This window comes from Pundamilia nyererei, unplaced genomic scaffold, assembly GCF_000239375.1.
Source record: "Pundamilia nyererei isolate P.nyererei 1_Seehausen unplaced genomic scaffold, PunNye1.0 scaffold00107, whole genome shotgun sequence".
Lineage (NCBI taxonomy): Eukaryota > Metazoa > Chordata > Actinopteri > Cichliformes > Cichlidae > Pundamilia > Pundamilia nyererei.
Window position 1 is genome coordinate 450,709 of NW_005187508.1, and position 23,924 is coordinate 474,632.

Genomic DNA, 23,924 nt, shown 5'->3' on the forward strand with positions numbered 1-23,924 from the left:
CTAATGCTAATAAGCCCTCTAATTTTAAAAACCTCATAAACTTGCAGGGTTTAACGCACTCAGTCAGTCCTATTCTTGCTCATCCTTGTGTCCATCGCTGATTTCCATCAGTGACATCCCACATAAATCCACTGCTACTGATGCGTTGCTGCCTTTGATTCATTTTATTACTGTGGCAGGTGGCAGCCGTTACTATCAGCTCTTCTTGAATTGGACACATGCAGACAAACACACACGCACACACATATGCTTGTCTGATATTGGCTGTAGTCATAGCCCACACAAAGTAATCTGGTAGTGTAATTTAATGGTTGGCGGTGTGTTTTGTTGAGCTCAGTCAACACGTTGAATTTAATTTCCTTTCTGTGTCCTTCAGCTAGTGCCCCCGTCCCCCTTTTTCCCACCCTAAAGTAATGTTTCCTATTGTGTGCAGTCAGTGTTTTCACACCCATTTCCCTCCACATGTACTGTATGTATATATATATATATATATATATGCGTCTCTGTGTGTTTGTCTTGGCTCCTACTGCCTTGTGTTTGTCTGTATGTCTGTTTGTCTCCCCATCTGTCCCGATGTATTGCTCTTCTTGTCTGTCTGTCACTCTCTCTCCCTCTCTATCCCTTTCTGTCAAAACCCCACAAACACTTCTCCCTCCCAAGCCTGCCTTTTTACCCGGATTTCTCCCCACTGCCGAGAAAGTGAGTGACAGTACTATATGCACAGTCTGGAAACGACTGATGTGGATTTTAAGCACATACGTCACAAGTAAAGGGGAAGGGAGAGAGGGAGGGGAGAGGAGAGCAAACGATGAACAGAGACAAGGAGAAAGCAGAGAGAGAGAGAGAGAGAGTACAGAAGGATATATTGACTCAAAGCTGGTCTGCATGCTCCACAGAGTGTGAGAGACAGAGGATGTGAGAGCAGGCAAGATGGAGTGCTGGCACAGATGAAGACTGTCCCTGGGTATGTTTTTTTGAGGGTGGCTATAATTGTGAATGTGTGTACGAGTGTCTGGAAGTCTGTGTGTGTGTGAGCACATGTGCTCGCATGTGCGCGTCTCAGTATGTAGAAGGACGCGAGCGAATGAGTTTGCAAGCAACATGCTGCAAGTGAACATTTGAACGCGGGTTCCCAAGCAGCGAATTTAGGTGCTGTTACGTAAGAGCGGCGTGAGTGACTGAATGAGTGTAGTTGTTGAGGACGGGGACAGGCGGTTTGGGGTCTTTATGTGTGTTGAGGGTGTGAATAAATGTGTGTAATGAAGTATGGTCAGGAATGCGGGATGCTCTTACAGATGCAAGTTCAAAAGCGAGTTAAGGTGTTGACACAGAGGTGCGTTAAAATTCAGCCTCACATGCACGTGAATGTTTGTGCGTGGAGCGGTCAGCGTGCTTCACCGTAGACTGGAGATGAGCTACACCAATGCTGATGAAAACAAGGCATTGTTAGTCTGTTTTTGTTTTTCCCCCCGTTGCTGATTTTTGCTCGAGTTCTGACTCATGTAGATGGAGAAATTAAGCTCACTGTGAAAAAAGATGACATCGAACGACATTCCCGCAAAGTCTCATTAAAGCTCGAGCTCATTTCAAAAGAGGTGAAACAATCAATCAGTTATTCTGTGTGCAAATTGACAGGACAATAATCAATAACAATTTTCAAGACTGATTAAGTCATTTGTTATGCAAAAATGGCAACGATTCCGAATTTTTCCATGATTTTCTCTGTTTTTCGTGAACTATCTTTGAGTTGTAGACCCTTGGTCAGCCCACAGTCAGAAAAAAACAAAAAAGCCTGAAATGCTGACTTTAACTAATTTAATTACATGCAATTTTTTCATCTAATTTTCTTACAAAATTTTACATTTAATGGAATCTGGTCAAGTGAATGTTGCTTGAGTACAGTCTCAGTTTATACCAATTAAATTTTCCTTATTAATTAATTATTTGCATGAATAAACCTTTGATTTTATTTATTTCAGTTGCATTTTACTCAGACTCATTGCCTCACATTTGCTGAGGGTGAAAAACTATTTTTTTAGTGCAACTGTGATAACAATTTGGCCAAAAAGCTGGTAAGAGAATATTTTCAGTCTATTTGTTTTTTCCCTAATGAATCGCCCCCTCTGTGCCAAGAGAAACAAATCTTTCAGGTCTTCATCACACTACGTTTGAACATTTAGCCAGTGCAAAACTGATGTGACACAACAAATATATATCGTCCGCTGCCGTCAGCAAATGCTGACTTGTTTGCAACACCATTCGACCAATTTATCATTGCATCTTTCTCTTATCTGACAGATAAGAGAAAGATGCTCTTGAAACATGCGTTAGGTTTTTGTCTTTGCACTTTTAATTAATAGGAAAGTCATCCGCAATGAAAACTGCTTCAGCACTTTCACACGCAACTTTTCAAGTTAAGGAAACGTTTGTGCCTTCAACAAACGAATCAAGTTGAATCAGTCAAACACTAAAGAGCGAAACCCTTTTATTTGGAAAGATGTGTGTGAAACACAAACTGCTCAGATATTAAGGAGCAGATGCCACCAGCTGAATCTAACAAGCTGTGACATCATGGACATGTGAAACATATAGGAAGGATGACGACTGGCGTGCATCCTCACATGACCTGCTGTTGTGATGTGGCTGTCGACAGTGACTTCGTCATGCTCGTTCATGAAGTGCATCTGTATATTTTTGCACACACTAAGCCAGTTTTTTCTTTAATGGAGTTATTTTTATATTTAGCATTTTAATCTGGGACAGCGACAGTAAACAGTCTGAAGTTGTTTTTTCTTTTTTTGTTGTTGTTGGGTTTTTTTGTTTTTCTTTTTTTACTGTGACCAATAAAATCAAACAGGATCTTGAAATATTAAAGACTCAAGAGCACCGTGGGAGTACATGAGATAGCACATCTTCAGTATTTCTTAATTACTGCCAGGAAAATAGGAAATTAGAGCATTTGGCTTAATGATGATGGAGTCTAGAAACAGTCATTATGCTTCATTTAGGTACAAATATGCTAAGGACTGAGAAAGGCTCCAAGTAGTATTATGTAAATATTGCTCTGGGGAGTTGCAGATGAGAGAGAGAAGAGGGAAAAGAAGGGCGGTAAGGGATGGATTTGAGAACCGATACACAAGTGACATCTCTTGTTCATACTCTACAGCATTGCATTTGAATATTCATTCAGAGCACAGACTCGGTGCTGACACAATGTGTGAGTCATGCTTGAAGTGCCAAAGGTTCTGGCAAATTCTATTTTGGCTTTTGACAGGTCAGAATTTCATCAGTGGATTAAAACAGGAACACATTTCAGTTTTTCACAGGATGTTGCAGATGCGTGTCATGACCACCTGTGACTGGATTTTCACCTCCCTGCTCCATATGCAAATAAACACATGGAAATATATTGTTGATTTTAACCCGTGGGAGGCAGCAACGCGCTCCCTGTGCATAGTCTGCCAGAAAATAAAAGAAGAAGACAAATAAATACTAGCTGGATCCACTTATGTGGAGGGTGTGGGTTGAGTAAGTGGTCCTTCACTCTGGTGCAGGGCACATTTCTCATGGGAAAAGTTTGTCTTCAGTGGCTTTCTGCCACACAGAGATTGGAAGACACAGTAAACATTTAAATGAAGGTGGGTTTAAACCGCAGGTTTTATTTTTGCTATATCTACCTATTTTGGTGCCTGTATATAACTGAAGAAGTGAAAATAATGAAAGATATATTAAAAAAAATTTTTAAAAGCTTTGAGAGACAAAGCATTTCTGGCAGAAAGGCAAACTTTCTCCTTACATAGTGCTAACAGAAACAGCCCAGACCAGCTCCGAATGTGGTCTGAATGATCTCAGAGATCTGAGAGTTCTTGCATCTCAGTGCAGCCTGAATGCATCTCAGGGGACTCAGACCTTTGCTTGAAGGTGCCCACTAGTGATGGGTTCACCCATCCTTCCATGTGAATACGAGACCAGTGTGCTCTTTGAAAACCGCTGACCCCCTGCAAAGTGGAGTGTGACAGAGTCAGAGGAGGCTGACGGTGTTTTCGTGTAATTATCTTTGTCTTTCTCACCTTTTTTTTGTCCTTCTCCGCTTCGCTTCTCCATTTTTATTCCACAGTCCCGTCTGACAGTCCACATGAGTGTCTCCAAGCCCCCACCGCCACCCTCAACCTCCCACCTGGCCATCCCCCCTTCCTCCGCCTCCACCCCTTCCTCGTCCGCCTCCTCCCCCTCGGCGACGCCCCACTCTATCGCCCCGCCCCCGCCCTCGCCGGTCAAAATCTCTATGCAGGAGCACTTTGCCATTAACGTGTGCCCAGGGCCCATCCTCCCCATCCCACAGATCTCAGACTTCTTCCCGCGTTTCCACGACTACCCCTGCACGCCGCCACCTCCCAGGGAGAAGAAGATCCTGAAAGAGGAGACTTTCAATGGGGAGACGGGCGGAGGGTACAAGGATGGCGAGAGAAGAGGGGAGAATGAGGGAGACAGGGAGGAGCTGATCGACTCTGATGATGATGACAGTGAGTTTTGCGGTGGGGAAAGTTGTGCTCGAAGTTCAAAGTCGGGGGTTTTCATTCATGCCAAAATGACTAAGCACCGCAGCATAAAAAAACAACGCTGTTTTATGCAGTTTAGAGTGGAACATTATCTTGTTTTACTTGATTTGAGCTTCTGCTTTTTTCCCCCTTCCCCTTTCAGAAGCACAGCATATGCTTGCAGAGTAATTGTGGAGTGAAGCATTTTGTGTTTGTGTGTTTGTCACTCCCACTTTATGTGACACAGCGGCTCTAATGATTTATTACACCGCGCTGCAATAGCAGCGCTCTGGTTTCTGTTCTTTCCCAAACAGTAATCAAACAAGACAGATCAATTCATATTAGGCAGCATCGTATTTTGAAGAGCCCATCTGCTACAAATATGACTCAGAGCTTTTGAGTGTGTGTTAGACTGAACGTGTCTCTGCTTTTTACTGACAGTAATTGGTGTGTTTTGTGTGTGGTTGTTTTTCTTCTTTTTTATAGCCTACCTGGGAACGCTGGAGTTCAACCTGCTCTTTGATCAAGAAAACAACTGTCTGCATTGTACTATTCACAAGGCAAAGGTACGCGCAATTGTAAAATCTTCTTTATAACTAGGCTGTCTGTCTGCATGTGTGCCGTTGCGTAATCCTCCTTGAAGGCCCAGTGAAAATAATTCTCCCGTAATGCTTTTACGTTTGCAGAAGACGTCAGACTCCTGTCTCTCAACCTTTGTAGGGAAACAAATTTGCCACGTAGCCTCGGCAGCTTGTCAGTTCAAGACTAAATCATCTCACAGCGCGACGTAATGCTGGATAATGTTGCTAGGTTGCTCTCGCAGATACATTTTGGTCAACGTGCAAGGACACGAGCCGTCCGTTGCATGCTGCACGCACTCCCATGATGTCAATTATGCAAATCTCACTGAACAGTTCCCTTGAGGACATTACAAAGGAGGTAGAAAACACTAGCCTAGAGGGAGAAAACCGCCAGAAGAACTACTGAGATGTGACTGCTGTCAAACAGGTCCGTCGTACGTGCTGTCTTTTTCTGACCCTGACAGTTACGTGTGAATAGTTGGAGGGCACCATGACATCACCTTTGACACTATAGTACTTGTGTGTTTGTGTGTCTGTTTGTGTCCACAGGGACTGAAAGCCATGGACTCCAATGGGCTGGCTGATCCATACGTCAAGCTGCATCTTCTCCCTGGGGCTAGCAAGGTCACTGCTTCACCCTTACCTCAACAGCAATTATCGTAACATGCCGCCACGCTGGGATGTCCCAGTTACTAACTGTCGTTGAGCTTGTATGTCACGCAGTAACTGGTAGTAGAAGTAGATCACTTACTGAGGAAACCAAAAAAAAAACCCAGATGCAGTTCTATGTGAAATCCCCCCTTGTGGATTCTTCCTTATGAAACATCATGAAGAGGTCAAAAGCCTGAAAAACAAAAATGCAACATGGGAGCAAGCTAATTTGTTGTGTGTGTGTCGCTTCAATCCAACGAGCAGGGAGCATTTCAGTTGGTTACTGCTTAATGTGGCTCGTCCGGTGCTCCTCTTTATCGAGCGCAAACACGTTCTGGTCCACTGGACTTCTCTTGTCTTGTTTTCAGCTCAAGCAGCAGGGAAGATAAAGCTTGCCACAACAGCAGCAACCCCATAATACAACCTGTTGTCGGCCATTTTGGCTCAAAGTTGACTCCAAATGAGGTTATGAAAGTGCTGCGGGTGGAGACGATGAAGGCGGCACAGCCCGAACAAGGCAAACGTCTGAAGTCTTAAGGTGCCGACCATAACGACGTCTGGGGGATTTTTGTCCTCCAGCCTTCCTCTGTCTGTCTTCTGTCCCATTGTTGTAATTCTCACCTCCCCACTTCGCCAGCCCTATCTCTGTCTCTATCTCACTATCTGCCTGTGACCCTCTTTGACCTTGAAATACCAACAGTGTGCAGAGAGGGAGACAACTGAGAGGAGAGGAAGAAAGGGGGGAGTGGAGGCAGGGAGGGCAGGGGGGAGAGAGGGAAAGACAGATGAGGGGAGGACAGCAGCAGGTGGTTGTCATGGAAACAGGGAGGATTGTTACACGGCTCACGTCAACAGGCAATTGTTGATGGGGGGTATAGGCGGTGGTGGAGGGACGCAGAGACGGCGTCAATGAGTAGTATCCATGAATGACTGTTTGCTAAATACCCACCACATGGGGGTGGGGGGTATCTCTCCTCTGCCCTGGCACGTTTCCTTGCTTCCTTTCCTACTGTCTCACACCCACCGACACACACTCTTTAACCAGCAGACAGCTAAGCGCGCCTTCCGTCGCTGTCGAGTGCACAACAAGAACACATGCTCACCGTGACCTTGTACATGTGCTGACACATGCTAAGGATTTAGTCATAACCACACAGAGATGCTCCCACTTTCCCTCTCTTACACACACACATAGAGTTGTAGTTCTTAGTGCACGTCTGTGATGGTCACCGTTATCTTCATCTCTCCATTACTAACCGACATGAAAAGAATATTCATTCAGAGCTTTGGGAAGTAGGGACTGAGGAAGAGGGAGTATGAAGTATGTAAAATGATCTATGCAGACAGATGGGGGTGGTGTGGTGGACAGATGGAGTGCTACTGATAAAACATTTAAAAACAAAGCAAAACAAAAAAAGGCAGGAGTACAGAGGGAAAACGGAGGATGGGAGTGACAGAGACGGAAGTGGTGTTTTTTTTAGTTTTTTGTTTGAAGATGGAGCAGAAACCAAACCTGATCCGGGCGCAAACAAGTGATGAGTATTACAAAAATAACTGTTCTGCTGAGTTGTGCTGGCACGCACACGGCAGGCGGTGAAACACCGCTGCAAGTCGTGATGCTGCTTAAGCGTGGCTCGTCTCGCACATTGATGAATCAAACAAATGACACGAATCGAAGACACTTGTTTTCCTCGATCGAACAACTTCTGAAGAGCCGAGTGCGGTCGATAAACCAGATGTTTCCAGCAGGACACGGAGAATAGAGGAGGAGACAGAGATGAGGCAAGAGGGGAGAAGAGGGAATTTCTGCTCAGGCAGAACAATAAGACAAGGGGACAAAAACAGACAAAGAGAAAGAAGATGGCATGGAGCATTCAGCCTCTGGCCCTGAGGCATTATAGCAAGAAGCTGACAGTGGCAGAGAGGACGAGAGTTAAGGCATCTTCACACACGCCTCAGACACGAGCAGGAGGGTATTAAGAGGGAAATGTGTATTTGTAACATACATACAGTATAATTTTGCATAGCCTGCAGTGGTGAAAGAAGAGCAACAGCACAAAAATACTCCATTAAGCAAAAGACTTGCAGTCAAATTAAAATATGCAAAGTAACTGTTGTTTATTAATGTATTTTTTCAACAGAGGGAGAAAATACACAAAAACACACATCTGCACTTTACTAACCCGTCAGTTCGTTCTGCCAGTGTCTCATCATGGTCCTACTTGTTTGTAGAAATTGAAGACGTTTTATGGGATGCAATCCAAATACAGCATATATGCATATATATACAAGTATACAAGCATCCTGATTAAACCTGAGATAAAAATCAAACAAGCTTAGAACTCCCTGAAGACAAGCGAGGCAGCACGTAGATGCAAACTTTATTTATGGTTGCTGAAGCCATTAGGAGCTCGGGAGCATTTCCTCTTCTGGAAAGGTTTAATTTTTCATGATGATTGTGTTGCACGGTTTAATTGGCTGCTGTGTCGTTTGAGACGCGGTGTTTGTTTTGGCGGTCTGGCTGGTGCTAATGCACTCTCTAATCATGTTGAGAAGGAGGCAGACGGACAGGTGAGGTGAAGGTAGCCGTGCGTGCTTTCACCTCTTTTTCTTTTTTTAATAGCCCAGGCAGCAGATGTCTGTGATGTCCAAAGGGACAGTGAAAAATGATGCGTCCCCACTCTTTCACTTTCTTTTTTCTTGATCTATTGTCTCTCTTATTTTTTTCTTGTATTATGTGAATCTGAGCTAATGATTTTGCTCTCCTGCCCTTTGAACATTCCTGACTCTTCTGTTTGTTCTTTAGGTCTTCGCCTTTCTGTGACTCTCTTTTCATCTGTCTCGCTTTTCCTCTGCAGGCAAACAAACTACGCACAAAAACCCTGAAAAACACACTGAATCCTGTGTGGAACGAAACGCTGGTGTATCACGGCATCACTGCAGCAGACATGACCACCAAAACGCTCAGGTAGGCACTCAGCTTTGGATTTCAGTCCTGCTGTTACACCCCCGCCCTCCCTGAGAGCCAAAATTTATTATGCGAATGATGAAAACCCAAACTTGAAACCCTCCAGTGACTTGCCAACAGCCAGTCTGCTTCCCAGTGGGCTTTTCCAGGTACTGTAATTCATTATTCCAGCCCAGTGACACCCGCCAAATGTTCCACTTGCTACTGCTGCAGTAACTGCCCAGGTGTTGGCTTTGCCAGGAGGCTCCGCCCTCCTTCCTCCCACATCGTCCTGCATGCGGAGTGATTGAGGTCAAACGTAGCCATCTTGGCCCAAAAACTCTGACGCACGCGTGTCCGTCTGTGCGCTGATTCAGAGGCAGAGTTTTGTGTGTGTTTTGTTTGTGAACATGTAATCAGTGTCAGTTTAGTCAGAGGATTCATAATAGGTTTGGATAGCATTGTTTATCCTGTGGAAATGCAGCGGAGAAGCTATGCACGCATTCGTGCATGCACACACAGGGAAGTGCATTTACTCACACGCACATGAGTCCCATCTACTCAGCACACACAGAGGCTGGCAGTCAGGTGTGTTGCTTATCCTCTTGTGTCCATGTCAAGGGCAATCACTGGCAGGAAAGATCATGCATGGCCCTTCCTCTGCATGTAGTCAGAAAACACACATACACACACAAACCCAAAAAAGCCACAAAAAACCCACGCTTGACATGCAAACAACAGCTTGAGGAGAGACCCCTCAAACTAGAGGAAACCCACCTGACCTTTGTTCAAGGACATAGCTCACAGCCACAGACCAGCAGGGGGGCTCTGGGTTGCCAAAATGAGAAAGAGGAGGAGGTGGAGTGTGACCAGTGCCAAGCAAGAGATGATGATGATGATGAGAGAGAGAGAGAGAGAGAGAGAGAGAGAGAGAGAAGTGGCTGCCAAGATCAACAAAAAGAGCAGGGGGGAAAGCGCGAATGATGTCGAGTGACAGATGAGGGTGCGTGGAAGAGGAAACTAGGGAGGCCAAGACTGACAAAGACGAGAGAAAAGAGGGACGCAGAGAATCCAAGAGGTCAACTGGCAGTGTGAGAGAGTAGCTGGAGTAGAGTGTAAGATGGATGAAATGATGAATGAAGACAAAAAAACGAGTAGAGAGCTGGGGAGGAGTTTTCTCAAAAGGGGTGGCCAAAGAAACGAAAGAACGAGGACAGTAATATATATGAGACAGTAAATGAGACACTGTCTGAAAGTAAGGAGAACGGAGGAGAAGGGGAGGCTTAAAATTGGATCAGTGTCTCTCTGGATGAGTTCAGGCACTAGCACAATACCTCAGACAATAAACAGACTTTGTTCTCATTACTCCCTAGAAAGGGGCAAGAAGTCAGAGAATGGGAAAGCAGATAGGGATCCCCAGAGAGATGTTTACTCGCTGGGGTTGTGCCCTGCTGCATCTGCTCTGCTGGGGATGCTGTAGTATTTGATCCCTGTGCTCTGTGCACTGCTGAGAGGGAGGGACTCTGCCCAGACTCGGCATTCTCGTAGACTCGCCCGAAGGCCTGGAGAGTGCAAAGTGCACTGTCAAACTGGGCCGTCCTGTCACATCCAATAGGTCCTGTGTTTAAGTGATGTGTTTTTATGTAAGCGCAAGGATTACGTCCACGCAGTCCTAAACCTGCAGTAACTGAGTTTGTCTGCGGATTTGGTGTCGAGCGGGTAATGTACAGCGAGTGACTCTTTGAAAACAGCTGCGGCCAAAAGGAGGCGCCGTGAGGGTGGTGAGAGCGAACCACTCGAGTAAAGTCGCACAGCTGTGTTACAAACTGATACGTGATACAAAGTTGTGTTGTTTGGCATGTTTGTTCTGCACAAACTAGTCTTCATATTGATTCAGTAGATTGTCATAAGGCTATAGTCCCTTATATTTAAGTGTGTTAACATGGTGTAGCCCATGATTGTTATGTAACAGTCGTTGGTCCACTCCTTAAGCAGCTGTTTGCCATTGTGCTCTCATGTCTAGCAGCTATAGAGAGACCTGATTTACACTGGCTGGCCAACAAAAGTCACACACCCTAATATTTCATTGGACCGCCTTCATATTTGATGACAGCGAGCATCCACTGTGGCATCATTTCCATAAGCTTATGCAGTGTCACAACATTTATTTCCATCCAGAGCTGCTGCGTAAGGTCTTCTCCTAAAGCATATCCCTAAGATTTTCACAGGGGTTAAGATCTGGGCTCTGTGGGGGCCAAATCATGTGTGAAAACTGGCATTGTCATACTGAAATATACCCGTGCTGTGAGTGAAGAAAAAACCTGGTCACCTCAGTTTTTGGGCACACAGTGTCGCAGTATATAGACCTCTGATCTAATGGGAAGCTCTTACTTATTTCTTTAGTTAAATTCAGGTGTTTTTTGTTTCCAGCTTGCAGTGACAGAGTAATTAGTTTCTGTTTTTTATAGTGCTGAAGTAAGAGAAGGAGCTGTCTTTTTCCTCCTCGTTTATCCTCACAAAAAAGTGTTTCACTGTTACGCTGAGTGAGCCGAGGCGCAGTGATGTCACAGGAGCACAGTGGCTCTGAAGGAGGTTTAGCTGATAGCTGCGTTTGCTCTGAAATTGGAGGTATTGTGTTAATGACAGTGCTTCAGGTGATTTACCTGATGAGGAGCTTTCGACTCATTCATGAATAAGCAGATCTGGAGCAAAAAACATTAGGAGTTTGTATCAGACAGAAGGAGCTCTGGATTGTGTAGCTGTCAAACTGGGTTGCATCAGCATTCTGGCACTCGGGACAGATGAAGCAGTGACATTTAGTTACTTGATTCTGTAGTTTTCCATGCCAAATATCTACTTAGGAAGCCAAAATCCCAGAAAGGCTCACGCTCTTGGAGGATGCTGGCTCACAGATGCTGTGGGCACAGCTGGAGAAAAGGAAAAAGGGGGTATCAGGATTTCCCAAAGTTAATGCTCTAGTCTTCAGCAGTGATTGAAGAAAATCAAACTTGATGTTCACTCTGAACCAACAAGTCTTTTTCTGTTTGATGGCTGTAGTGTCTCGCCACTTCACACATATTTTACTTTTACTTTTTTGTTGTTAGTGATTGGCCAAAAGCTTGTAGGTGTGCATTACTGCCACTTTTTTGGTAGTGGCAGCATGTTATTTACCACCAGGTGCTCATAAAAACAAATAAATAGATAAATAAGTACTTTTGGCTGCTGTCATATTCACGCAGGGCTCCACAGCAGGCAGCTCTGCATGTTGAGATTTTTATGCCGGATGCCCTTCCTGATGCAACCCCAAAGGGATTTGTGTCTCCTCCCAGGATATAGCCTGGGATTTTTGCTTGTTAGGTGAATGTGTCAGTGAAACAGATGCAAAACCTGTTTTTGTTTGTTTGTTTGGTGGGTTTTTTTCTTTTTACATTTAATTACTCCTCTCAGTCTTTTCTTGCCCAGAAACTGTTGAAAATAACTGAGGATGGCACATTTGCCCATCATCACACTGCCTCAAAAACAGTGAGGTGGTGTGCACTTTGTGCAAAAACAACCACATTGCAGTAACCATGAGGACGTTGCTCTGGCAGAAGTTAAAGCGGATTGTGAACAAATTACGACATAATCAGCATGAAATATTCATGAATTCTCACACATATTAATGCCAGGCCTCTAGAGACGTATGATATATACGTGTATAATAGTCGTGCATTTATGGGGTTGGAAATGATTAGCTATAAAACACCAATGGGATAACCTCTGTGACAAATTCATCAGGGTTTCCATGATTGCTTTTTGCTGCTTTGTCATTTTTTTTTATCTGACTCTGTTGCAAAAGGAAATTTGCTGTGAATCCCTCTTAGTCAGAATCTAGTGCAGGAATGGATAGCTTAACCACTAAAAGCTACTGCATAAAGCCATAGTTAGTAGATGTGAATGCATTACATGGCCACTGCAGAAAAACCCTGTACACGTACCAAATATGGGCTTTGATTTCATGGAAATTTTAAGCACCGCGTCTTCTGATGGTGCTAAAGTGGGAGTGAGAGTCCATCCTCCTGCGCTGCTCTTTGTAGAACAGGACATAAAAAAAGAGTTCTTCAGTGAGTGGGTTTATGCATTTATTTCTTTTTTTCATCTTTCATTCAATAATTTGCGCTAAGTGTGATTATATAAAACCATTATGCTAAGGCAAAATACAAAAAGGGAACGGCTACATTAAAGACAGTTCTGAAAAAGCCCTCAAAGTTGTTTCAGCGTTATTGTTTCTTTCTTTACATCCTTTATGCAACGCCTCAATGCTTCAGTGTGCAGACTGTATCTCTAAGGGCTGCTGGAGGTCCATTCTGTTATTAACAATGAACTAGCTGAGTAAACTAATAACTAACGTCCTCAATCCAGACTTTACGGTTGGCCTCATACCAGCTAATCCTTTAATTGGTGCGGCGGGCTGCTGGAGGTGCTTTCGTCTTGAGTGAAAAGTCCACTGCAGTAAAACAGACTGGAAAAACCTCCAACCTTGCCACTTATTTATTCAGGTTATGACTCGCAAAAATTGTCAGGAAGGGTAAGACATTTGAGATCATTTTTGCACAGCTTCAGCGCTGATAGTTCGCTATAGATATATCTGCTTCCTTTTGAATTCTCAGGATGAGACAGACTCAGCCTGTTTTATCACTGCGGGGCCACGTGATTGTGGGATTAGGCCCAAAATTTCTCCATCAGTTGCCGCAGTGTGAATCTGCCTTTAGGCGGTATTTTTAATAATTTAGAGAGCAGTGAGAGTGATCATGTGATACCACGATCCAGCCCCTTATTTCAATGACACCACTCTTGTGTGCATTTTAATGCACACAAAAAATAAATAAATGCGATGAGTCAAACATGAATGCATACCTTGGGGACAATCTTTCAAAAGTCCTTCTGACATTTACAACTGAAACGTTTGTCAGGCTCTGAATGATCAGCAGAGAAATTGATCATGTGGAGGTGTGATGAGAGCCGGGTATCACGAGATGTGGTGTGTTTGTGCGTGTGCGTGTTAAAGGAGTACAAACATGATTTCAGTGCCAGCTCGAGTCTGTCTCCTTTCACTTTCTTTCCTCTCTCTCTCTCCATGCCTCTGCCTCATAATAGACTTCCACCGTCCTCGGATGTGGGCAGATAGGAATAAATCTGTGGCTTGATTTGGTATTAGATGGAGGCTGAAATTGCCATAACAGGTGGCTTAGATGAGATTCAGTCAGGTACAAATATGATCAAGGAGTAAAATATATATATATATATGTCGGCTGGGTGTTAGATGTTGGGTGGTGATGATATTGTTGTTGGAGTTGACTCAGCTTTATAAATTGGCTTTAAACTGAACTATCAACAGCCATGAAAGTTTACACAGACAACGCCTCGTGAATGCTGTGCTTCAATTGTTGTTTAAAACGAAATACTGGTAAAGATTAATGTCTGTAATAGAAGAGAGCTGTAATAACTCTTGCTTTTGTGACTTCATTATGAGATCAAACTTGTCCTTTTAGAGTTTGCCTGCCTCAAATACGATCTGGACTGTTTTTGGGTTCATTTTAATCGGCTGGTTTTTATCACACAGAGACCTGACAACCCTGATAAGGAAATTGTGTTTTTTATGCCACTTAATACTGACCTATGAATCATTCAAGCATTAAAAGTCACCTAACTCGATCTTGTATCTTTAAACACACTAACTAGATGTCACAAAAACACATCAGTAATTTGTAGAATTACAAGAAATGTGAACGATTACACAGTTCGACGGGCAGAAAATAGTATTTATGTAGCAAAACTGTGATTTCCAAAAAGACATTAGCTGAAAACCTGGCATATCTCAGCACTGTGTGCAGTGTGTCGTCAGAAAATCTGTAGAAAATGAAAGACAAAAGAAGAAGTGGCAGCCATAAAAACCACAGCAGATGAACACGATCTGAAAGGCACACCCTTAAGAAATTGGAAAACCTGCAGCAAAGACCTAAGACAGGATCTGAAAGATACATCTGGCCTTTCAGTTTGCTGAAGCCTCATTAGAAACTATCTCAGTGAAGGGCTGGCTTTTAAGAAGCCATTCTTAATGAAGGGAAACAGAATGAAAAGGCTGAGGTATGCCAAATCACACAAGAACAGGACTGAAAATGAGTGGTAACAGGTCCGATGGAGTGATGAATCCCAATTTAAAAATTTTAGTTCAGATTATCTTCAATATCAGGAGAAGGGTGAGTGCGTACAGCCATCTGTGGACACAGCGGAGCTACATTTCAGCCAGTGGTGTTGGGGATCTTGTCTAAACTAATGGAATTATGAATGCAGAAAAATGCAGTTTGAGCCACTATTAAATACCATCTCATCACCAACAGCTTCATTTTTCAGCATGAAAGTGATCCCGCATACTGCCGCTGTGTAATACCTGGACAGAAAGAATCACAGTAGAACACTATCAGTCATGGATTGGCCTCCCCAGAGCCGGGACCTCAACATTATTGATGCATTGTGGGATCGTCTGGACAGACGACATTATCATAGGAAACACTACTTAACCAAATTACACAAAAGCTTGTCTGAGGGAGGTCAAGCCCTGTTGAATAAAGGTTGTTATACCAAAAATAGATTTTCAAGTATTGTAAATCTTTTTTGCCTCATATACCATATTTCCATGAATGTTTGCACATGTTTCAATAAATCACTGCACCTATTTCCCCTTTTCTTACCAAAATATAAAAAAACGAATGGTGCTTCTAGACTTTTTCACAGCACAGTATAAAGCCATTTTAGTGCCAGTCTTCGTAGTTGTTTTTAACACTATGAATGGGAAACCCGAATTTTACTCTCATGTGGTGGATTTTATCAATAATATCGAACCAAACTTGGCACAAGAGGTTGAAGAGATTCTATCAGCATCTGCTTGGTTTTATAGGAACTCCAAAACTGGGGAAATGAAAGAAAAATCATCACAGAAGAAGTTTGAGCAGAAATGGTGTCACATTGCCCGCCAACCTTTGTCTCAGTACAGACACCCTACATGTATGACAGAGCAAAGGGACATAAATCATCTGACAGCCGTGGTCGTGAGTCAGAGCTGTTCTGAAGCTTCTGCTAGAGATACTCATCCGTTATGACTAAAAGACTGGAACCAGCATGTCAAAAGTCCAAATGTCAGCAGGACAGGGAGAGAACAGGAAGAGGGGGAAGGTGTGTGTGAAGAATGTGCGTGTGTGAGAGAGAGAGAGCGAGAGAGGTTTAGAATGAGACAGTGAAGAAAGAGGTGAAGCAGCTACAGTCCCTCTGGGAATATCGGAGCAGAGAGAGTATTGTGGCGGGCGATGGGCTGTGAAGACTCAACTGTAGCTGATGAAAAACTCGCTTTCTATCAAACATAACCATCAGTTTGAATAAGTGCTCTCGGTGGAAGAAATCATTTTACAGAACCAGTTTTGTAGCAGTAGAGACAAAGTTATTGATTTAGTTGTCTCGCTTTAAATTCCGAGTGCATCTAAAGAGAAATAAACTATAGAGGCAGCTATACATTGATTCATATTATACGTACAAACAAATCCATGATTTCTGCAGTGAAACAATGTGTGTGTGAGAGATTAAAGATTTTATTCCAGGAGATCCCTGTAGATTTAATGTGCCAGCACGCATCATTATTTTTCTTTTAGCTCCTGTGGAAAATGCTTTTTTAAAACATCTTATGCCTCTTACATGGGAGTGGTATGTCTGATGGGCGCAAGACAATGAGAAAAAAACCCCAAAACACACAGTGGACTGATCTCGTGTTGCGGATGCACTGTTCAGATGCCCTTTGGATGTATTTGGTGCATTATTTGCTTGCTTCAAGACTTTGGGGCAGAGCAGCACAGTTGCAAGAGGGATTGAAAACTTGCCACTAATTCGCCTGCACCTCTTGTCTATTGAAGGCTGTGCGTCTGTGACATGGACAGACTAGGACGAAATGAATTCATCGGAGAGGTGAGAGTGGCTCTGAAGAAACTGAAAGAAGGCGAGAGCAAACGCTACAACATGGGCCTGGAGAGAATTGCACAGGTATGTGTACATTATGTGTGCGTGTTTCTGTGGACAAATATGTGATATTTATTATGCATGTGCATGGTCTTCACATAGAAAGAAGGTTTAGGTGATGTGGGTTGCACGAAGGGGTCCGCAAAGGAAATGACAGATGTGCAGTGAGATTTAAAGCGGAGAAAGATGATTGGACTAGAGCTTTGATGCCACAAACAGCTTGACAGCGTGGGAAAGTGGAAGTGACGAGAAGCTTAGATTTAGCCGGCAACACCTGGGAGCAGACAGATGTGAGACAGTCGATCAGCCGTCTCGAACTTATGCATAAGCTTCATTAGAAGACTAAGAATCTGGAGAAATGTCTGTGAGTAAGGGTGAAGGCTTCAGCACGGGATGACTGTGATCATCGTGACACTGCATTAAAAAAAGATTTTGTCATGGAAAACACTGCATGGACTCAGCAACACTTCTGGAAATTTAATGTGTTGTCCAAAAGTGTAGGTTAAAGTTCCATACTGCAAAAAAGAAGACATATGTGAGCAAGACCCAGAAACACTGCTATCTCCGCTAAGCCCGTCAAAATGGACTGAGCCAAAGTGGAAAACTGTTCTGTCAGAGGAAACCAAATGTGAATTTATTTCTGGAAAACATGAACGTCACGCCTTACAGACTAAAGAGAAGAGGGACCATGCAGGTTGTTATCAGTTCAAAAGCCTCCATCTGCAATACTGTGTCTATGGACATGGCACTTGCACATCTGGTAAAGCACCATCAATGCTGACAGATGCACTTTTTTTCCTTACATGCAATATAACGTCTCAATGATGTGCTTACGAACTGCAATGTGATTACTGAGTTATATTAGAGCATTACAGAAAAATGCAATGTACTATGCACTGTGATCTCTCTTCCTGTCTTTATTATTTCAGAATAAAGAAACTAACAATCAAACACAGGAGCAGGGAGCGCTAGTTGCAGAAGAGGAGGTAATGATATCAACCTCTTTATCATTATCGTTGTTTTTTATAAGATTTTTTTTAACTAAAACATGACCCACTGCCTTATTAATCTCCCATGTCTCATGCAATTTATCCTTCCAACAGTCCTAATCCTAATCTGTCATCTACTTCCATAATCTTAGAGGAAGTTTAATTATGTGTTTTTAATCAGTATATATGTTTAAGGCATGACCTTTGATAGAGAAGCTACAGTTTGTAATTTAGACCAGTACCACTGCCACTACACTGATTTTTTCCTCCCCTGGTGGTGATTATCTCACGTCTCTCTGTGATTCCAGAGACGAAGGCTAATAGCTTTTGGTCTCTGATTAGACTCGGCTTACGGTTCAACCTGGAGATTAAAAGGAGAAGGCAGCAGTGTCATTTTTTTCCAGCCCAGATAAGACCTTTAATTATGAGCTTTAATTCCAAACCTCTCGGCTAACACGCTATATCCTACACGGTGAAAGTATTTCAAGTGTTTTGAAAAACTTTGCTGACCCGGCCGCAGGATTTCCCGCTGTGGTTATTCGCTGAAGAGGGAAATATCAGAGTGGAAACAGGTGCTCTGTCTGACACTGTAGCTTCTTGTGTCCCCAGCGTGGCCGCATCCTGGTGTCACTGTGCTATAACACGGAGAAGGGCTGCTTGCTGGTTGGGATCATACGCTGCGCCCATCTGGCCGCCATGGACTCCAACGGCTACTCTGACCCCTTTGTCAAAACGTAAGTCGTGTTAGATACCCGTGAACGACCTGGGATCCTGCAAATTATGCTCAGGAACAGCTTTTAATTTAAGGATTCATATTTAATTCAGGAAGTGTTTGGATGTTTTTATGGTACTGCAAAATGAAAGGCATAGATTGGACTGCTAGTGTGCTGTCTTATCAGTGCTGACATTTATCTTATTTAGCTGTAATCACAACCCCTTTTAACCATAAACAAGAGAAAGCCACCTGGTGTTTATCTGATTCCATGGTGGTTTTAGTTTAGGGATCTTTAATTGTTGACGCTCTTCAGAGATTAGAATAGACGCCTTGCAGTCGTAAAACAAGGAACACCCAGAGGCTGTATGTAAAAGAAAGATGTGGCCTCCAGGATTGAAAGAGAAGTGCCTCAAATTTACATTCTTGAAGATAGTGATTGAATACAAGTCCATTAGAAAATTACCCTGCACTTCTCTTGATTTATGATCTCAGTAACTACTTTCTTTTGCCAAAACCTCAGTTCAACATTTTCTGAGCTACAGAAACTACTATACATCAGACTTATGCTTTATTGATCTATCCAGGCCAGGCTGCCTGGGTAGATCAATAAAGCGGGCTTCTTTGAATAAATTACATGCTGCAGCAATCAGAATGCATCATTAATATGATTTTGCTCATTAAGATTCTCAAACAAACATCAAAGTGTATTTACAAGGTTCAGAGTTTTTCACAGGACTCTGTGGCGGTCCTGTGAAAAACTAAGTACACCCCATGATTCAGTAGCTGGTTGAACCTACGTTTAGCAGCATGAACCTGAAGGAACGGATTTCTGTTTGACTTTGTGAATCTCTCAGAACGCTGCGGAGGAATTTAGGCCCGCTCTTCTTTGCTGCCATTTGTTTATGCACAGCTCACTTAAGCTCTGGCACAGCATTTCAGTCAAGTTTTTTCAGTCAGGGGACTTTTTCTGGGCCATTGCAAAGCCTCTTATTCTCTATTTTTCAGAAATTCTGATGTAGAGTTGCTGCTGTGTTCGGGATCATTATACTGTTTCATGATCAGAATACTTTGGTATGTGGAGGAGTTCTTGGTTTACCCAAGGAGTGCAAGGTACCTCAGCACCTGTGGTTGTAAAACAATCCCACATCATCATCATTGGCGTGAGTTGTTTGTGCTGATATGCTGTGTTTGCGTTTCACCAAATGTGGTTTATTATTCTTACCAGACATTTCCGCTTTGATCTCATCTGTGCTAGTGATATTGCACCAGAAGTCTTGTGATTTGTTCAGGGGCAACTTTACAATCCTAAACCTTGCTGCCATGTTCTTTTAAGAAAGAAGAGGCTTTCCCCTCCAGACAAGCCAAACATGTCCAGGTTTTTTCTAATTGTCCTGTCATTAACATTTAACATGCTAGCTGAGGACTGTAGAGTCTGAGATATAGCTTTCAGGTGTTTTTCTAGTTTCTCTGAGCATTGCAAAGACTGACCTTAGAGTGAATGCTCTGGATCTCCACTCCTGGGAGGATTGTGGCTTTGTGTGTACACACACCTGCTTTTATAGAGGTGCTCACATTTTCTGATTATCATATAATCAAGTGCAGTTTATTAGTGCCACCAACCTGCTCCTTAGACTTTTAATTCACATTGATTCACTAATTTACTTAGTTTTTGTCTGTTGCACAGAACTGCAAAGAGTTCTGCGAAAACTTTCTTATATGAAACTTTTTGGGGTGCTTGTAGAATCCACAGATTATTTTTAACTGTAAAAAGCTGTTTCATTTCTTTTGTTTCCAGGCTTTTATTACATTAGAGACAGGAATGTGAAGACAACAAGAGCCTGACTGACATTATACACCGCAGTAAGCAGATCAGCACTCTTTATGAGCTGAGGTGTTTCTGCGACAGTCGCTGAGACACATGGAAGGTCCTGCAGAGTGGAGGTGGATGCATTCTGATCACGTTGTACTCTCAGTGAGATCAATTCTTTTCTCAGCCAACGCAGGTCTCTTCAAAGTCTGAAACAGAACTATAGTTGATACCGTACCGGCTTGCCTGTAAGGCACGGTGACAGATAAAACCCACACAGCTAAATCTCCAGCGTGCCTGCTGCACTTAAGCACCAACAGTGCAGAGAGTGAAAGCTCCCACACAGGACAGCAAATCTTGTAACCAACGCCACCTCCAACAGTGGGAGGCTTCAAGGTAGAAGCAGCACAAGGTTGCTAAAAAATAATACTGAAAAGGTTGTAAAGCACCTTTCTGTTTTCTTTAGATGACTCTGATCGGAGAGATGCAATAACGTCATTTATGGTTTAACAATAGGTAATTTCGTTTTTTGAGCCTTCCATTTTTGAACCTGATGATGTTTGTTTATTGCCTAAGGGTGATGGGTAGTTTTCTCATTATTTATAATTTATGAATAAACGACACAGGGATCTCAAATGAATGTAAAGAAAACACATCCCCAGTTGAAAAGGCATAAGGTTAAACATACTGTTTCTCTCCCGTTTCAACCAATCTAGTGGCTGAAGCTTGAAAACGCATTCATGTTTTCTCTTCTGAACTAAACTTTTGGAGAACCAGTCAGCTTGTCTGACACGCAGGCTTCCTGACACCCAGCTTCCTTGCCAATAACACCCTCCTCTGAGTACATCTGAGGTAAAAATGACATGCTTTTGCTGAACTGTAAGTACAGGCTTACAGGAAAGTCTGGATGACGTATTCTACAGTGAGGTGAAGGAGTACTTTTTCAGTGCGTTTGATTTGAATAAGAGGAACACCTACAATCACTGCACTGAAAACTGCTTTTTAAGCTAATGGTGTCAAAGGTTCGTGCAAGTGGACATTTTCTGAGTCATTTTATTAACTGTTGACAACTGAAACAAGAAAGTCGGAAATGCTCATACTAGCAGTTTCTCTGAGGAGTTGTTTCTTTACTTTAAAGCCGGCACGTTGTACAGTATCGGTGTCTCTTCTAATACAATGTTTTAGAGAACAAAGGTAAAATTACATGTGCACCCAGAATGCACAACTGATTCTATCTTATATCCCTGCTTGGCCTTGTGCACACTGGTACATGTTATTTCTCTCAGTTGTGTCTTCCTCCTCTTGTTCTACATTATTGTACCAGCTGCTTCTTTTATGCTGACTCTTGTCGTTTATTATTCGTTTAAGCCTCTGCCCTGATCCGATTCGTATTTCTGGCACTTGGGTCTTTTCAGCTGCCCGTCTGCCAGCATTTCTTTTTGTTCCCTTCTGTGTTCGCGTATCAGGGACTTTGTATCCATCACACAGAGCCGTGTTTACCTCAGTTCAGCGGATGAGCTGTTGAAGGTGTGCAGCTCAAGGCGCTGTTTTTTTTGTCAGTGCACACCGTAGAACCAGCATAATGAACGCCGTGAAGTTTTAGTGAAGTTAACTTTGAACAAATAAGGAGTTAGGGGGTTAAATATGTTGCTGGCACAGGTAAATTACATCCCTTAAGTGTACTGAGCAATTAAATCGACAGGAATTAATTTACATAGTTCACTGATGTCCTGCAGCTGTAAAACCAGACATCCTCTGCAGCTCAAGCATATCTTGATGCCAGTGTGTGTGTGTGTGTGTGTATGTGTGTGTGTGTGTGTGTGTGTGTGTGTGTGTGTGTGTGTGTGTGTGTGTAAGAGAGAGGGAAAGAGAGCTGATCAGATACAAACTGTTTATTAACATTAGGTGGATGATTATTTGGCACTTGATTATTTGGCACTTGATTATTTGGCACTCATGATTTTAATTTTAATTTTAATTCTTCTTGTTGCGTTTAATGAAACTGGAAGAAAACCCAAAATTCTTTCTTGAACATATCTATCAGCATGTTCAGGTCTATACAGACACACAGTATGTTTGATATTAAATAAAATATGCAGCAGTCGATTATCCATCCATCCTATTCCACTTATCTGATTCAGGGTCGCGGTGGGGCTGTTGCCTATCCCAGTCACCACAGGGTGAGAGGCAGGGTAAAGTCCAGCCACAGCTGAAGCATACTGGTATGGTCATGCAGGCCTGAAAACTGCTCAGCAACCATCTGGCAACCACAGGTCTCTCTGTTTCCAGCAGGGAGCTGCACAAAAAGCCTCTTTATTATTTGGGGTGATTGCCAGTCATTTGCCAGTTGGCACAGAAGATGCTGACGTGTCTGTAAATACTTGCTACCTGTGGTAGTAAAATTAGAAAAGGAGTGACGTGAACCAGAAATGGGCAATGTTCACCTTCAAGGTAAAAGTTGCATCATCAACACTTTTTAAAAGGTTCGCCTTTTAACTTGAAGCTGAACTTCATCTTTTTCTATCGCTCAGAGACTAGCAGGTGACATTGGGCAACTGTGACAACCTGCTAGCAACCAAAAGCAATTTCAAGGAGTTTTTTGGTACAGCACAATAGATCTATTTGTGAGCAGTTTCACCCCGCAACTGCCAACATCTTCAAGCAGCAATTTGCCAACTGATCATGGAATACCCATTTTTCTGGAGCAACCTCAGGTTGCCAGGGAGTCACTGATGCTTTAGTAACTGATTTCACAGAAACTACGTGCCGATCGGTTGTGAAATATGCGTTTTTCCTCCGGTGACCAGCAGCTGCCAGGTGGTCTCTGAATAGTCTCGAGGCCTGTGTGACAGAAACTTTAGCCAGAAAAGAAATGTGTCTAAACATTCTCAGTTTTCCTCAATGACTTTCCTTTTTTTGGATTTGGAATTCATACTGATGAGACATCTATGTGTGAACGTCCATGCTAACCACTGTTTTATTTCCCTGTATAGGCTACACATTTTTACTATTAAATAATAACATTATAAATAATATGGCATAAAGGTTCAAAAAAGCAACCATTCTTCATTTCTGTGTGCATATATTTATATATGAAAGCCACAGGGAACCAGGCCAAAAGAGAAGAGATGACTGCATAAGGAGTCCAGTCAGTCTCTCTCTCTCTCGTTAAGCTTTTAGAAGCCAATCAAGTGACACAAGGTCAGAATTATCTTAGAACTAATTTGTCTTCCATTTAAAGGACAAATTAGCATTTTAAAGACTAAATTATTCGACATCTTTCAAAAGAGCCCTGAGTCTTTTACCCTGATCTTTATGCACAATCTAAAACATGAAAAAGAAAAGTCTGTCGGAAAAAAAAACGCCATGTAAGGGCAGAAAAAGTGCAAACATGTCAAATCCTTCATGCTGACCAAGCACACCGCCGTGCTTTACAGTTTGGTTATCTCACCGTTCTTGCACAACGAAGTAAAAAGATCATGAGGCTCCGCTGCAGCAGGCATATATTTGGCTCCTCGCTTCTAATTGTGACTCCTTTTTTTTTTTTTGGCACATCTGTGTGTCATAACTTATTTTTGTTCCCTGTTTTTAACGTTGGCTCCCTCTCTTCCATCTACCCCTGTCATTTTCAGCAATTTTCCCCCTCTCACTCA

General features: G+C 42.9%; 1 protein-coding gene across 1 annotated transcript in view; it reads left to right on the forward strand.

Moving 5' to 3' along the window:
• Positions 1–812: 812 nt before the first annotated feature.
• doc2g (double C2-like domains, gamma) overlaps positions 813–23,924 on the forward strand; it is a 36,295-nt gene continuing 13,183 nt past the window's right edge. Inside the window, exons 1-8 of the mRNA XM_005741090.1 lie at positions 813–964; positions 4,118–4,523; positions 5,025–5,104; positions 5,669–5,743; positions 8,629–8,738; positions 16,658–16,784; positions 17,690–17,746; positions 18,359–18,483. Of these exons, the coding sequence (XP_005741147.1) occupies positions 4,136–4,523; positions 5,025–5,104; positions 5,669–5,743; positions 8,629–8,738; positions 16,658–16,784; positions 17,690–17,746; positions 18,359–18,483 (962 nt within the window). The 5' untranslated portion in view covers positions 813–964; positions 4,118–4,135. The remainder of the gene's footprint in view (positions 965–4,117; positions 4,524–5,024; positions 5,105–5,668; positions 5,744–8,628; positions 8,739–16,657; positions 16,785–17,689; positions 17,747–18,358; positions 18,484–23,924) is intronic.